Genomic DNA, 17572 nt, shown 5'->3' on the forward strand with positions numbered 1-17572 from the left:
TGCTCTGTGCTTCACATTTGGACTCACGTTGTAATACACTAATTTTTATATAAAATAATTGATAAGAAACTGCAAGGGCCTCTGTTCAGAAAGTAAAAAAGTTTTGCAGTGGCCCAACAAAAAAAAATTAAGAAACATTCGTTGTTTGTTTCTTCAGTTGGCTTCAAAATGCTACATTTGTATAATTGATGAACCGTGCCCTGTATATAATCAAACAGCAGCATGTATGGTTGTACTCTTGCAGGGTTTGAAAAATATGAGTGTTTATCGGACTTGGTTAAACGTACGAGGGGCCCTTTTCACTTCCCGAGTAGGCATATGCATTTGCGCATTCATGTAAAGGCCTGAATGGGAAGAAAGTCTGACGTAATAATACTCGTAACTACTGGATTCCGGCATGCTTGTAATTTTTTGAACTTTGTCCTCCAGCGCTATCGCAAAAACCGCAATAATCCTACGACACCAGAGATCGCAGAATAAGCAAAGAAAGATTCAAGAGCTTTCGGATAATTTCCTGTGTAGCGCCTCGCTTGTTGCTGCAATACAAGTATAATTGGAAGGAGGCTGGTTTGCTCGAAAACTTTGTGCGACATCTATTGGTAATTAGCTTTAATTGTTCAAAATCTGGAGGGGACTTGTATCCCCCTGAGACAAGGTCACTGGTATAATTGGCACGACGTTTGTTGCTAATAACTGTAACCACAAATGAGAAGTTATTTCCAAAGATTACTTGATAAACGCACGGCTGTTCAAGGCATGAACCATGTCTGCAACAAATATTTGGGATATTGAAGGATTTACTGGCAATTTTCACCGGGTTATTCCGCGGTTAAAATGAAGGCATGGACAAGTTCGCTTAACCCAAATCGTCCCAACACGACAAAGCGAGGTGCACGAAACCTTCTAGGCCGGATAAACTTGCCGTGAGATTTATTCACTTAAACCTTGAAAGTTTCTCGTTATCTGTCACCGGTGTAGAACAAAGTCGCATAAAAAGGTGCATTTGCCGCACATCATCGCGGCATAAATTTTACGCACAATGTTTATTGGTAAATAAGATAACGATGTTTCAAGAAATGGATTTCCACAATACAAAAATTATTATCAGCGTTGAACTGCTTGAAGAACCAGCGCACGAAACATTAAGACGCGATCTCCTGGAAATTTTTAAGTCTTAAGAGATTGGTTATTATTGACGCCATAGAGTATAGACAATGACGTAGCGTCATAATGACCGATATTGTGACGTTATAATCTTCTTGTGCCCCTTGGCGTAATGCTTGTTATGAGTAAGGAGCTAGGCCGACGAAGAAACGGGAATTTCGGGAAAAGCATTCTAAGCAACACTACAACATGGCATGCACTAGTGAAGAAAAAACAAGAGAATTCAATATTTCAATCAGGGCTTGATACAAGAAACTTCAGTTGATTTTCGGCTTGGTCCAATTATTTCACACCATCGCTGATTAGTCGTTGTCTGAAAAACAGCGAAAAATAAAAACTGTTGCGGAAGCAAAACATAAACAAAAATTCGCTCCGTTTTCACTGAACCACATTTCCCTGCTTTCTTAACAGCAAGCACAGAGCAAGGACCAGGTAAAATATACATCAAAGTTGAATTTATCTTGAAATCCGGGTCTCCTGTAACAGCCCCGTATTGCATTTTCAAGTAATGAATATTTCATGATTATTTTTTGGCTATTTGAAGCCGAAAACGCATCAAAGTTGGACATTAGACAGTGAAAAGGCATCCAATTTCTTAATCCGCGTATTTAGCAGAAACAAAACAACTCAAAGGTGGGTAGAATGGTAACATAATGACGTCATAAAGTAAACAGAGCCCCACAATTTCATCGGAAACCGACAAGAATGAGCTCTATACCTTCACAGTAAGCCCCATCAGCCAGCACGAGTTGTCTGATCCTCTGGTATAAAAGATCATGTTTCTCGCCCAACACCGCTCGAACTCGTCTCTCGCATTCCGCCATCTCCTCGTCTGCGTCCTCGTGGATCGCCTGCACAGATCGCGCGGTTTAATCGTGACGTCATAATGGTCATAGCAATGGTTTTCTAACACACTGTACACAAATTTTGCCGTGCCTATGACGTGATTGTGCAGGAAAACGGCGCGGTTCTTGAAATAAATATTCCGCTTGTTATGAAAAGCACATGCAGAAGGGAAAATGGAAGGAATTAAGAACTAAACCAACGATTCAAAGCGAGTAGCTATATCTGTTTTCTTTCAAACGATCACCTCTACGGCAGACAGATTCTTAAACTAAACCCCGTTAATCCACGAGGTTAAAAACATTAAACGCTGCAATTAATTCGTGCTGGAAGGTTACAAGGTTCCATTTAGAAGAGCGATCAAGTTAAAACCACACTCTAACACCTATGGGTATATCGCTTACGACCGCTAACACTGTATTTCTTTCTTTTTCGATCTTCTTAAGATCTTATGCTAATTTTCAACATCAACAAGAGGAACAAATTCAAAATCTACAATATTAATTGCAATTGCGCAATATTCTGCCTTTTCTGGCATCTCAATTCCAGTAACCTTTTATGAATGAAATTTTGAGCACATTCGTAAGTTCAGTTGCAATGCCGACCACTACAAATCAGCAAAACACACCTGCACGCAGCGATACGCTTCCAGAAACTTTTCGAGCCCCAAATCTCGTTCCAGTTGCTCGCGATTTCGTTCCAACCTGCAAAAGACGCTTCCCGTGTCGGAATCATCGCCGTTGTCGCTTCCGTCTTTATCGCAGTCGTCGGCGAATGAATCGCTATCTATGACACAACAATGGCAATTGTTTATACGTCATAATACCTTTGCGCTCAATTAAAAGCGGAATAAAAAATTAAAAACATTGAAATACGACCATTACCGAATAGAATGATACAACTGGCATATTCAGTTAAGTATGGAAATGATGCGAGAACCCAAAGCGTTTCGATGAAATTTTTTTGCTATTTCGCATTCTGCTGCTTTTCCCGGGGGCATATCGTCTATATGAAGTAACACCAACCAACCTGACTGCCACTCTTCGTTTATTACGTCAACACCTTCGTCACTATCGTCAACATCCTCCAGGAGCAAGGCTGCCTGATGTCCAGCGGAGTAGGGAGGCGACGCTGACCCTGGTGGAAGAAGGTTGGGTTAAAGAGGTGTTAAAAAAGCAAATGGACTTAAATGAGCTATGCACAGACGATCAGGTTTTCGACTTCGACTTCATATAAGAAGTTTTAAAAGACTGTGACTTTTAAAGACCGACTGCTAAATTTTTGCTGTAGCTGTAGAAGTATAAATTTTGAGAGACCGTTGGAGAACATGGAGAGACAGTTTCTTAAAAGTGCCAACAACAACAACAACAACAATTACTTCACGCGCGCATAAACCCGCTAAATAATTAGTACGTAGATAATAATCGACCCACCGACTACGAAACCTGATTACACCCGAGTATAAACATATTTATACAATCTAATTACCGTCGGGAGTATTCTGACAGTGTAATTATACCAATATGACATCACAATGCTTAATTATGTCGCAACAGCAGGCCCTATTAACCTCCATCGTCGTTGATGAGGAGCGCGTTTTCCAGATTCGCTCTCATGACGTCTAATTCCTCGTCGTCAGTGGCAACCGCATCATCGACCGTGCTCCCAAAATCAACTTCTTCATCTTCATCGAAGTTGGTGTCGTTCATGGATACAGCAACAAAGAGCTCCTGGGGATCGTTTTCAGCATCCTGCAGCTGCGAGGAGTGTTTTCTTTCCCGGAATCCAACCTCGTCTTCTTCTTCTTCCTCCTTGGATGCGGCTGATGTAAGATCAGGCAAGGAGCAAGTCCGAAGAAACTGGAGAAATCGCAAAAAAATTCTAACTTTTATGTTAACTCATTTATTTTACATTGACTGCTGCCATTAACCAGCAAATGCTCTTATTTCATTTGTTAATTTGCCAATAAATCCGTGGCCAGATTCGGCTCTTTTCAACAAAAAAATAACACGAAAAACATTGAATAAAAAATATTAAGCCGGGCAAATTTCACACGGATATGCTTAACTTGAACAAAGCCTATAGTTTGCACAGAAAATTGTAACGCAGCAGCTTACGCCGTCCAATAGTGATTTGCGCAAATACTTCATGGATAAAAAATTCTGTCGCCATGTGCAAAGCATACGGCCATTATCATCATCCTACTGATAACTAATACCAAAAAACTGACGTAAAACACAGAGCTGGGTGCGCTTGAAAGCGATGGTTTCCACGAAGGATTCTCAACACGTTAATCGTAAAGGCAATTGGAATAGATTGCGTATTATACAAAAAATTTTCATTATTTATCTATAAACAATTTCGTTTATATTTTACTTAATGGATAGCGGTTCAGATGTTTGTTAAAGCTTGTCATATTCAAAATCAGCGAATATGTTTTGCTGAAACAAACAATGCGTAAATAATCACATATATTTTGCATTTGTTCTCAAAGTTTCATTACTAGTCAGTCACTTTGGCCCGTCCATTTTAAAGTAGCTCAATAATAACCCAAAAAAGCTTCAACACCTCTGATATTGACTGACATTGATTTTCTAAAACCCCGTTGGTAAACAAGTAAATTAACACATTAGCTGTAAAGGCAATATTGCTTTGAATTTCAACTTGCAACTTCCTGCAGTTGAGCGACTTAAATCGAGTTGTTCCTCAATTTTCAACAAAAATCTCCTTATAATTGGAAGTTTAAAACTAGCGCTGTCCAAGATTAAATTGCACTTGACAAGAAATAAAGTTAAAAAATGACTGACTTTAGGGTTCGGCGAATCGAAGTGGCCCAAAGTTAACTTCATTAACATCTGATCGTTCGCTGTGCGGTAGAGGCTCTTGCTCAAGGGACTGGCACTCATTGGCGTGTCCTTCTGAAAACAACATAAACTTGTTATGATGACACCTGGTATGGCACAGTTGGTAAGATAAAATACATTTTTCGTTTTTGCAATCACGTAATTAATAATGCAATTAGCCACAATAAGGTCTAGTGCGTAGTGTAGTACTACGATTTTTTGAAACAAGTCGGACGGATAATTTTATTAATGGAATTAGAAAACGACCCACTGTCCAACGAGATGCGTATGTGGAACATCGTCGTGCGCCACCTAGCAGCAGCTAATTTTAAAGTTACTGCCCACCGGGGGTGGTATATCTCTCCAGTAGCTTTGACCAGGTATGCATTAAATTATTGTAAATGTAGCGTACTATGACCCACAGACTACCGCATGGATACTTTAGCATATAACATATATATATAACAAATAGCTTAGATCCAATGAACCGTAAGACGACACCTACCTGTTTGGGCAAAGGTGAGGTTGCAAGATTGTTGATTCTCGTCGCTCGATTTACTTTGCTAAAGAACGGACTTTCGGAGACCGGAGGCTGCAAAACATCACGTGATTGTGGGGACGTAGGAGATGATCTAAAGAAAAGGAAGACGCGGGATGATAGTCTTCTGATTTGAATGGATAGCATCTAGCCTGGAAGTGATATTTTAATCTGGAAATCTTGATTTTTTTCCAAACCTCTTTGAAGAATCTTTAGAATGAGATTTATGATCAGGCGACTCTGGATGAGGATCTGCTTCCTCTGAGGAAGACGGACTTTTCTTTGGTGAGTTTGGCAGCTGCGTGGGCCGGGGTGGTAAAGCCGGTTTCGTCGGAGATGGTTCTTGACTTGTCCACGCAGATGCTTGCTGGACTGGTTTATCGTCAAGAGAAGCAATGTTTTTGATTCCTTCTGTTAATTCCACCACTTCTATATCCTCCTCATCACTCTTCCCGGACTTTGGTGAACCTGTCTGGGATGCTGTGGTGTCTTCCATAGCTTTGGATTTTGGACTCTCCTTAGGTGAAGAACTTTTCTGAGATTTTGAGGATTCTTCAGGTGAAAGCTTATCAGTCTCTGCCTCATCCTGCATAGCTGGAACTTCCTCTTTCAAATCAAGCTTAGCTGGAGGATTTCTTTCTACAACATCAGCTTCCAAGGCATCATTGCTTTGCTTTTCAACTTCCAACGAATCCTTGACCTTAGCATCTGTGTTCTCACTCCCAACATCCACTGATTTGGTGACGATTTCCGGAGTTTCAATGTCTATGGACTTAATCACGTATGTGCCATTCTTCGGGACAGGTGTGAAATTGGCGGCAAGTTGCTTAGACGGAGCAGGGTTGTTGGGTTGAACGGCATCGACAGATTTTATCACAATAGTTGCGTTGTTGATGGAAGGTTTAGGCATGGGTAGCGGCCTGCCACCACCATACGCCTAGGATTAAAGACACGCAGTGAAATAATGGCAAGCGTTGTGCAGGTTTTATGTAAAATCTAGTCACACGTAAGTTTTAAGAAAGCTGAGAAATGTTCAGCAAGTTTACAGCTCGCAAACTTTCATAAAAAATACGAACTATCAGCTACATTACACTAATGGGCATATTATAAAATCAGCCTCAGTCAAACAATAATTGCGTCAAAGATCAAGTAGAATTCTTACATTATTTAAAGAATTTACAAATTATCAGACAAGTTATCGTTAAGCAATTTATCAAAAAGCACCACCTTTATCAAGGAGGAAACACTTTTGTGATCCTGTGCATTAGGCGGTTTATCTTCCTTTACACTTTGAAGATTTTGTTCATCCTTTTTCTTGTTGTTTGTGTCTGATTCTTTCACTGGCGAAGTTTCCAATCCGTCATCTTTAACAAAATTTTATTTGTATTTTCTTAAAAAAATGTAAATTAAAAACATTACACTTTTTAAGTATGTCGAAAGACTAATGTTCTTCTTTAACTTAAAATTACCATGTTTTATGAGTTTTTTTAAATACTAATTGGTATAGCAACTTCCGAACTTTTTGGCGAAGACAAGAATGAGTTCAATTTCAAATTACTACGCGTTAATCGATAGTTGTGAAAATTTTTAAACCAAAAATTTTAACAAAACTTGTTCAAAACACGATAAAAGTTTCTAAAACAATAACATGTCAACCCATTAACAAAGCCACAACTTTTATCCACTGTGTTTATTATATTACAAGGAATTAACATTTTTTGACTACTGGCAAAATGACATCATCATACCTTGAAGACAGCAACTGTGAGTTTACCAAAGTCTCAAGTCAACAAACTTCAAGTTAGCTTAAGATTTTTACATGCAATGTCAAAGCAGTTTACTGAAAACAGTCAAATTTCTTTGAGTTGTGCAAAATTTTCAGTTAATCGAACAACTCAAACTAAGGAGCGTCCACTATGCTCCTCACACAAGTATTGCTATCGCCTGATTAGTCTATATATATATGAAAACAAATACATAATATCTAACTTTGCTCTTTATCGCCATCTGAAGGCAGGGTCATGGTCGGAGCTTGTATGGTCATCTGGTTGAGACGCTGAACGAAGGTACCGCTAGGAACGTTCCATTGACGTTTGGGAAGTGCAGGTTTTTCATGGAGCGTTGGCGGTAAGACTGTTGCTAGAACGGTAAGAAATGTTTGTTGACAAATACTAATACTATCGAATAATACTACTACTGTACTGCTACTACTAATGTTAATACTGGTGAATAATATCAAAAAAAACCTTTAAACTCATTTAGTTGTAACCTTTTTTGGGATTGTAAGCATTTGCTGATAAAGATCAAAATAACTCATTAAAAGTTCACAGTTCTTTTACAAATTGGATATACATTTGTCGTTTAGACAAATTTGCAAAGGTTTCAGTAGCGTTTTTTATGTGACAGTGTGTAGTTATGCGCCTAAGAGAATATTGTTGGAGCAACCTTCCATCTGAGACGCCGTCTCCTGCAAGGGAAGACCAGCTATCTTCGCCCCAATATCACCACCGTCACCCCACTGCTTCCAAGCTGGCGGTTTGCTTGCCTGGATGATATGATATTACGACTTTTTGTAAATGAAACTTCTATGTCATGAAACCATGAACAACCGATGCAGTTTGACGCTTTACAAACGGAAACATGCTACAGCGCTTTACCTCTGTTTTCTCAGGCAACACAGGAAGAGGTCTTGCCCCAGGCTTTTCATCCCATGCTGGTTTAACTGCTGGTCTGATATCATGAAAACAAGCAAGAAGTAATTAGTATAATGGTGTTGGCGTGGCAATGCAGAAAAAGTGTCAATCATAATTTCAGAAATTGCAATATTTGGTGATTCAGCATTTAAATAGATGGGATAAGCTTTACATGGGCATTTGACATTACAATGACACGCAAGTCTGCGTAAGATATTTTAATATAGTTTAGCTGATTTCTATTTCTAAAAAATCACTTCTATAATTTCATATCAGGAAATTAATTTTACTTTTCTTTCCCGTCCTTCTGTTGGCTTGCAGCGTCGGCTTGTCTTGTTCTACTTTCTTCCACTTCCAACTTCCTGTCTTCTTCTTCGAAATCGATGCTGTATCGCTCATTTACTCTTTTTAGGATTTGTTTTCGAAGACTGGCGCCTTCGGGACGAGATGGACTCAACACCTGCCATGGAGTAAACATCGCTTTGGGTGAATTCTCAATGTTGAAACTTTTGAGTGTTATTGAGGTTCGAGGAATTTGTTGTTCACATCACAAGATATCCTCAATTGGACAGGATGGGATTTATTGTTTAAAGATAGTGCACATTGGTAAGTTGCTGACAAATTTATCACTACGTCTGTTTGTGCTGGCCGCCTTATCAGAAATAAATCTTAAGTTTTTTGCCTGTGCACCTCGTTAGTTGCCGAGACCTCATCTCCCTTGGCCTTCTCTTCATCTTTTGCCGCCTGCACAATGGGAGCACCAACAGCAAACAAAGCCTGTGTGATTCCGATCGGATTTGGGTTGTATTTGACCGGTCTCTCATCTGGTGGGATGATGCCCCGTGCACGTGCCTATACATTCACATGTTTTATCACATTGTTTACGAGGATAAGATTATCAGATGAATCAGATTATCGTCACCAGATTTTTTTATCACAATTGGTTAAAGAGAATTTGACGATTTTACCACAACATTATCGAGTTTTACTCAGTAAGTTTGCATTATCACTGATACAACATCAACATATCTTATCCAAAATTAAGATATTGCATCAAATATATTGGGAATTACAGTATGTCTGCTATCATAGATAAAGGTATTTTGGATTACATTAACCACGTTAATAGAAGGATCCTCTTTTTGGAAAATACAGTATTTTTATAATATTTTCGGTCAAAAAAATCTTCTTTTCACCAAGTTCTCGAGTTTCCTCTTTTCTTCCATCTCTTCCAAGTTCTTTCTCTCTTGTCTGGCATCCAAGATTTCTCTCCTCTTCATCATCTTCTCTTTCAACATCTTTGCTCGATCTTCCGCCTGCTGCTGCAGAGCCTCAATCTTCTTCTTCCGCTGCACAGCTTCAGACGTCAACTCATCGTCGGCCAAAGCAACCTGGTTGGTAAAATGACATCATTGTCATCTTATTTGTTCTGCTTTATACTAATTTGTCTATTACAAATGAACCGAAAATTTTTAATTCGTTTATTACAAACGAGTTAAAAACACCATGTTTGCATAATATTTGATTGACTAACTTCGACTTTTTTCAAAGAAATTATACACCAGAAGAGCAGTCTCTGCTATAAGCCAATCAAATAAAGAAGGAAGCGGGCTTTACAAAATAAGGTTTTAAGCGGGAATTGACTTAAGGATCAATTTCCATTAGCATAGGGTTAATCATCATTTAAAGTTTGATACTGAGGTTAGACCAACATCTAACAAAGTAAAAAGCTTGAAACAGATGACTCTTCGCTCTCAATATGAAGCAGCAACAGCAGTAACCAGAACAAACTGGACATGATGTTTGCTAAAGTCAGCTGTGAAGACAGTAAACATGACCAAAATACCAAGCGTTTCAAAAAGTCATGTTGTACCAAGTGCATAAGTTTGCAAAACAATGAGATCCAGCTTTATTTAGAATCAAAAATTAATAATTTGAAACTTAATACATCTAGAACCGTGAGCAGCTGCTGCATTTAACTTGGGCAGAAGCTGTAACAATTTATGCAACTCACTAGGGACGTGTCACGCGTGCGATTATTTGGATTCGTATGAAACCGAATATCATAAAGGTTGACTCAAACGAACCCCAAGTCTATTCATATCAGCACCAAATCATAAAATTTCATCAAAAAATTGTAAATGTATAAATTGTAACGTGACGTGATTGCTAAAAATTTAATCAAATGACGATTTGAAAAGCAAAATCCATAAATAAAATACCTTCAGTAAAAAATATTGACTCTGGTTTAACTCAGCTTAGCTAAGAAAGTACGTCATCATTTCTTACCAAAGGCAATAAATTTATAAGTAATATTGTATTCGGGTTCGCCATCGTTAGTATTTGTGTTTGCCCGAATCTTCCACACAGGCAATATTCAGTTAACTAATTTCGGTTTATATCGACCCGACCCAATAACACACACTGGTTGCAAATTTTCCAAGTTAATTCCACGGCAACACAATCTTTGCAGAATTGACATGGAACATTGACTCAGATATTAAGAAAATTCATGACACCGACCTTATATGCATTTTGATTGCCTTTGATTTTATTCTGAAGAGCTTTCCTATCGTTGTAGTTTTGTTGCCTGATCTGGTGCAGCCGGGAAAGATACTGCTTTTCATCGGGGTTACCAGCTGTATGGTGAAGTAGAACGTTGTGAAAAGAGAAATCTTGTTACGGTTTGCAAGACAAATAATGACTACTGACTACATATCACTTGATGCACTAATGTAGCTGTATAAGCACCTGTAATATTTAACTGACTTAGCACCAAACATAGCATCAGCAGTAACTAGTAAGCTAACATACAAAAATCCAGACTAACAGCTTGGTTCAAAAAGAAATTTTTCAAAAAGTGTTTAAATATGTTTGCAAAAATTAAAACTAAAACAACCTTTTGCTGATGCGGCAGAATAAGGCTGCAGCGCTGCGGCTACTCCAAGCTTGGGCTTCTTTGCAGCGTCGTTATTCTTTAACAAAAACATATGCATGTAAATAACTTTTAAATGTGACAACAGACGCTATGATTTATGCGTATGAAGATGGTACAAATAAAGCATTAATATAAAGTACGAATGGATTATAGAAAGTATGTGTGGGAATATATTACTGCACTGGTGTAAAATTACATTAACTGTGTCATAAAGCTTTTGTAACACTGCATGGAGACTGTATGAAATGACTGCTACGTCAGCTTTTCCACATACAATACAAAGTATACACGATTTTACAATTCATGACTAAATATATGGTAACAGCCAGAACTAGCACTTTCCAGACAACGAATGGTTATTTTAAGGCGTTAGTATAAATATTACCACAGGTATATGTACACAACAGGGGGAATTCCCCAGTTGTTGCCATAGCAAAAAAACAACACCTGTAAATACATTGCATCAAAAGACAGATCAGGCCTGCAAGTTTGAAAACATTTTTCAAGCGCGCCATAGGAATTAAATATAGCAAGGTCTGCATTATGTTTTGCATTCATGATAAGAAAGCTTAGACTTCTCTGTCAAGTGTTGCACAAACATTATCATAAAAATCATCAAGCACCCTGTATAATTCCAGGTTTCCCTTCTGTTTGTTCATTTGGGCTTCTTGCTTGCGTTGTAAGTATTCACTCACAATCTTGGCCTGGCCGGCAGCCTGCTCACCAACAAGTCTGTGATGTGAATAGTCGTGAAATGAGGAATAAACTCTGTGGTAACTCACACACATCAAAATTGCTCATATCAATGAACTAGGGTCAATGGGTCATTTATACGAGAATATTATAAGGGTTAAATATCGAATATTCTGCATTTTTCAATAATTCTTGCATGAACCTTGAAAAGTACCAGGAGGTAGATTATGACTGCAGCAGAGATATATCGAAAATATAAAAAATCCTTGAATTACAATATAATTAATATCATTAATAACACACAGAACCTATTAGCATGAGCAGCCAGGATGGCGTTTTGAGCCTTATTTCGTTCGTCCCAAGCGGCTTTTACTCTGTTCAGACCCGGTGCAGCAAATTCAGCAGCAGCTGGTCTGAAAATAAAGACAACACTTTGTGGAATCTTTATAGATAAAATCAGTTCCGAGAAAATAAACCTGAGAAAAATTTGATGAATTTTAGATACGAGTTGCAATGTTCACGATAATTAGCTGACAAAAAAGGTGATATTAGTTAGTAAAGTTCTGAATAAAGCTGATGTGACTTTGGCACTTCTAAGTAGGCTGTTGTGTCATTGTCAGGTAACTATGTACATTGTCATTAAACTATCATAAGCAAATAAAAAAATATTTACCCAAAAACAAAAGACATTTAGAAGCTTTACTAAAAGCCAAATTACAATTAGAAATAATTAACTAAAGACTTTGCACAAACACAACCACACACTTGTTCCCTTGCTCAAGATGGTTCAAGTATTCATGATATTTGTCGTAATCTCCCTTCTCTTTAGGAGCAGAGATTGGCCTTTCTCTACCAGCGTGTTGATGAAAGGATGGTTCCTTCTATAAAACATCGTTTGACGGTTGCAAGTTCGTGAGTGGCTACAATTTATACAGTTCATACATATAGTTCAAACTACAGCAGTGAACTACTAATTACTGAGAAACAAATCCTAAGGCTGCAAATAAGTTCAGGCATATTAGATTTATAAGCTGGCGTTGCGTTATAAAGAAATAGATCACAATAGAAATAGATCCCTTTAGAACAGGGGTGGGCAAACTTTTTGTACTGAGGGCCACATTTGAAAAAATGTTGCAGCCGGCGGGCCGCACATTCTCATTACAAAGTAGGAAAATTTACCCGGTGTGTAAATAAACGCATATTCATATTAAACACAATTTTTGTATTCCACACTCAGTTACGTTTAAATCTATGCAATCATCATCACAAAATTTAATGAGACTTGTGCAACTGTTCACAGTTTTACGGTTACGGTAGGCCTACGGTAGCCGCTACCGTAATTGTATTTTATGATCAAACAATTGAATCAAGCAATGCGTGAGAAGTGTATGTTGCAATACATGCGCGACTGACGTGTGTGTGTTTACGCACTGAAAGTGAAGAGAAAAACACACTCGTAAAGGGAATAATATTTTGTCAGGTAACCTGTTTAATTAAAACAATAAGTGATGAGTAGGAGTTTCTGCAAGTGCCGGCGAGCCGCATGCGGCCCGCGGGCCGTAGTTTGCCCACCCCTGCTTTAGAAGATGTAAGTGTTGATATAAAAGTTGAAAACCACTAAACTCTTCCTACACTGAGATAACTCCTGTCATCCTGTTTGGGATCCAAAAGGTCCGCAGATCTTTTTAAGTTCATCATCCTAGCCTCATCTCTAGCCCTCTTCATCTGTTCCTCCTTGACACGAAGGGCTCTGTCCCGCTGTCTCTTCTGGAGATCCTCCTGCATCAACGAGGAACAACAAATTCTAACGAAATGTTTGCTCAGTCACACGCAGGAGAAAAATAAAGATTAACGTGAAGATGAAAAGATGTACCAGTCTTTTCTTTTTTTCTTCGGCCAATTTCTCCTTCCTTTTCTTTTCTTCTTCAACTAACTGCTGTCTTTTCTACAATAGTTTCAACATCTTACACAAGCAATGTTTGCAAAAGAAAAATGTTGAATTGGTTTTTTAACAGTTACTGAGAACGCCATAAATTTTGCAAAAAAAAAACCTTTTCCAGAATATCATCCACTGCTCTTTGTGCATTCACTACTCGACCTGGGCGGGGAGCAGCGAGTTTGGGTTTTTTGACCGCCACAGAGGGCCCATAGGCCGCGGCAATCTGTTGATCACGACGATTGCGCACACCAACGGCAGATCCCTTCACTTCTATGTTCTGGAGTCGTTTTGCTGAAAAAAAGGATCAAAAACCTTTTTAAAAGGTTTAAAAAGATTTTAAACAAGCACGACTAATACGGTCAGTCCTGTGTTTGTCACAAAACTTTTACTTTTAAAAAATTGACATTTATTGATGACTACAAAACACTTTTAATAAGACCAGTTTGGTAAAACATAAATATTTTACCGGCTGGAGGTTGATATCTTGAAGGTTTTGCGCTGGACGGCCGTGGTCTACCTTTGTGTAAAACTGTGTGACTAAACTCATCCTCATACTGTTCAGGAGAGAGAAAACGCTCCGTTAGAGAAGAAAGGAACGGTTTTCGCAAGATGCTGTTGATGGAAGGACGCTCACGAGGATTCCGTCGAAACAACTGGGACACCAAACTGCGAAGATCGTACGAATAACGGCTTGGAACGGGCGGGTAAGATCCCCTGTAAATTCGCGTAGTTTAGACAAACCTCAATGTAGTGAGATGGTTGAGATGATTACGGTTTGCAACAAACAAATATACTTCAAATCAAGGCTTAAAAAACAAAGAAACAAACAATCAAAATAACAGCATCAATTTGAAAATACTAATAAAGGTAGGGAATATAATCACCTAATAATAAACTTACCTAATAATTTTAAGGACCAGGTTTTTCATATTCCCAGCTTCAAAAGCATGCTTTAAAGTCAAAGTCTCATACACAACGCAGCCAAGGGCCCAAACGTCACTTTTGTTATTGTATGGTTTGTTTTCGCAGATCTCAGGGCTTAGGTAATAAGGTGTTCCTAATTTGAAAAAAAACTTGTGGTACCAAACTGCTGGTAGGTGAGAAACACAACTTTACATCCAACTTATCGATTGTCGCTACCTATGCACGTTCTTGCCAATTCCATCGTGTTATTCAGGACTCTTGCAATTCCAAAATCGCCGAGCTTCAAGGACCCAGATTTTGTCAAAAAAATGTTCTGAAAATTAAATATGTATGAACTAAGACATCATTTCCTCAAAACATCATTGATAAAAGCAGTAAATAAACTTTAATAAGTCAAAAAAAATACCCATTTTTAATGAACTGAGTTCATTTGATAGCAAGAAAACTGAATTTCAAACTTACAGCCAGCAAGCTAAGAAACAAATTTAATAAAATTAAATATGTACAAGAGTGCACAAACTTCACACTCACTGATGTTTTAATATCTCTATGGAGGATCTTGCGATCGTGAACGTGCTTCAACGCAAGGCAAAGCTGAACAAACCAACTTAAGACCTGTTGCTCAGAAAAAAAGACTCCTTTCTGTTTGTTTATCAATGCATAAAGGTCCCCACCTTCACAATACTCCATGACAATGAAAAGGTGACCGTCCTCTGAAACAATTTATAAACAATATGAATACTTCAACAAAGTTACAATAACACTATTAACAATTGCATATCGGAATGCCGATTCAGTATGTAGAATAGGTTCATCTTTGAAACAGAAATAGCTATTTTGCCTAAATCATATTTTCAGTTCCTGTAAAAACAAGATGCTTTGCTGTAGAACACAAGATGGCAAGAATTGGAGCATGGAAAAGAAACTTAAATTCATTCCATCCTCTGGAATAGGAAAGAAATGTTTCTTCTAATCTAAACGTTTCAATTGAGTTACAGTAATGCTAACAAAAGTTAATATTGGAGTCAGTTTGTGGTCAGTTAGTCTTTCTTTGCAACCCTTGTGAGAATTGTAGAAACAACATTAAAAATAAACATCCAAAAAAAGTTTTTTTACAAAAGTCAAATTAGTAAATGTTTGTTTAAATTTCGTTGCTTGAGTTAAACGACAGATTAAGTTTAGTTTCGGGGTAACTTAAGCTACACTTTCTGAAATTCTATAAAAAATATCGTTTCACGATGGTTCAACTGACCCTGTTTTGCTGGAACACTAAATGCAATAAATTACCTCAAACCAAAATTCAGAGCAATAGAGCCAGGAAATTGTTAAAAAAATGAGATGCAAGTCCCTTCAGGTGTTCTATAACAGACCAGTGGTGATATTTGAAAACTTTCAAAATAAACGAACAAGTTTATTGTGGTGAAATTGCAGAAGATTGCATGAAATCTGTCGTTCTACTCTTCTTTATAAACTGCTACTTAATTTAGCATGTAATGAGCAATACGTTTGGAGTTTTGAGTAAATTTTTCGCAATATCCTGACATATCCATTACACGAATATAGGCTGCCTCATAGTTACAAAACTGATTAAAAATTTTTAGGTGTATAACTTAAGGATAAACTAGTTCAGTCTGAGTGGACATCCAAAATTTGAATATGGCCCCTCAGTGAAAAGTTGGTTATGCCTGGTTTACAGTAATATTGTAAAACAAGTTTAGACTTACATTTAGATCTAATGGCACAAAATATCACATTTAAGGTATGATAATTAGTTTATGGAAGCATTAAAGACTTCAACGACAAAAAACTTCCAGCAAATCATAAAAAATATCATGACAGTGACACAGTAAAAAAAGACAAAACATAAAACTACTAAAACTTATACACGAACCCTCAAATGATTCCGTATATTGTACGATGTTGGGATGACGCATTTTTGAGAGAACAGTCACTTCCTTTCTCGCTTCGTTTCTCTCTTTTGGCTTCATTTTTGAGATTCCAATTTCCTGCACAACAGTGATAGAGGAAATTTTTAGCTTTTCCAGATATTTTCGAATTTTAAACTAAAGGTATGCAGTATATAAACATGGTGTGACAGTAGCCCAATATAGAGGAATTTATGATACTGGTAACATTCAGGCCATTTATCACAACCGACACAATATGCTTTAAGAAGAAAAATATGGGGCTAGTTAAGAAACGCACAACCGCATGATGTATTTATATGCTAAGCCTGGCTGCTACCTAAGTTGTGACATTATTTGGTTGTGCACCAGACGCCAAAATGTAACATACCTTCACCACATACTGATGCCCTGTTTCTTTGTGCTTCACAAGAATTGCTTTTCCAAACGATCCCTCCCCAATCTTTTTAATTTTGGTGTATTTGTCCATTTTGGGTTTGAATTGGCAAAAACAGAAAAAACTTGATCCTGTAGCCCAGGCTTAGGCTACTTGGCTCACCAAAGGCTAAAAATTATCAAACTAATAAAATGCACCATCTGATGGTACCAACTGCTTTCCTGACTATGCTCTAATGCCCATATACTGTCCGACAAACGGTCATACGGGACGGCTGTACAGTTATACTGGTTGGTAGCCTATAAGTTTTGAAGTTAACTGTCAACTGTGGATCTATTAAAAAAAGATATTGAAATATAAGATGGTAAAAACGATTTAACTCATTATTTTATTATTTTCTTTCTCTACCGGCATAAATTGTAACAACACAAAACGTAAAATAATTTCAGAAATGCTTGGCAGAGTTTTCTGGCATCAACCAGTAACTTAGCGTCTTGTTACCAAAACTACGCGATTATAAATGAGCAAAAAATGCGCCTTGTGATGTATTTCGCACCTAGTGGTGAAGTAAGATGTCCATGAAAAAACTTTAAAATTTCTTGTAGATTTAAATAGCTGGAACTAGCCCTTTTTGTGAAACAAGTTTTTATTAAGCAAAAAGGCTTCTTCAACTCAAGCTTATTCGAAGCTCTTGCA

At 37.8% G+C, this 17572-nt stretch overlaps 1 protein-coding gene across 3 annotated transcripts; it reads right to left on the reverse strand.

Annotated features, from left to right (window-relative positions):
* Window positions 1-990: 990 nt before the first annotated feature.
* LOC143459974 (serine/threonine-protein kinase Nek1-like) lies at window positions 991-17441 on the reverse strand. 3 transcript variants are annotated; one of them, XM_076957311.1, is made up of 29 exons: window positions 16871-17441; window positions 16467-16581; window positions 15107-15288; window positions 14792-14888; window positions 14552-14708; window positions 14118-14365; window positions 13764-13942; window positions 13586-13657; window positions 13336-13491; window positions 12478-12593; window positions 12021-12125; window positions 11643-11751; window positions 10981-11056; window positions 10605-10720; window positions 9278-9472; window positions 8772-8933; window positions 8372-8541; window positions 8046-8118; window positions 7834-7933; window positions 7378-7527; window positions 6616-6752; window positions 5586-6325; window positions 5356-5482; window positions 4815-4922; window positions 3578-3866; window positions 3037-3144; window positions 2636-2793; window positions 1883-2015; window positions 991-1477 (listed from the first exon to the last, which is right to left on the reverse strand). In XM_076957311.1, exons 1-29 carry the CDS (start codon window positions 16967-16969, stop codon window positions 1467-1469), a joined length of 4488 nt encoding a protein of 1495 aa, XP_076813426.1. In that variant the 5' UTR covers window positions 16970-17441; the 3' UTR covers window positions 991-1466. The 3 variants fall into 3 exon arrangements, with proteins under 3 accessions (XP_076813426.1, XP_076813419.1, XP_076813434.1); XM_076957304.1 differs by having other exon boundaries at window positions 4815-4925; window positions 16871-17440; XM_076957319.1 differs by having other exon boundaries at window positions 4815-4925; window positions 13345-13491; window positions 16871-17438.
* Window positions 17442-17572: the final 131 nt, after the last annotated feature.

The sequence above is a fragment of the Clavelina lepadiformis genome, chromosome 1, assembly GCF_947623445.1.
Source record: "Clavelina lepadiformis chromosome 1, kaClaLepa1.1, whole genome shotgun sequence".
In the NCBI taxonomy this organism is placed as follows: Eukaryota; Metazoa; Chordata; class Ascidiacea; order Aplousobranchia; family Clavelinidae; genus Clavelina; species Clavelina lepadiformis.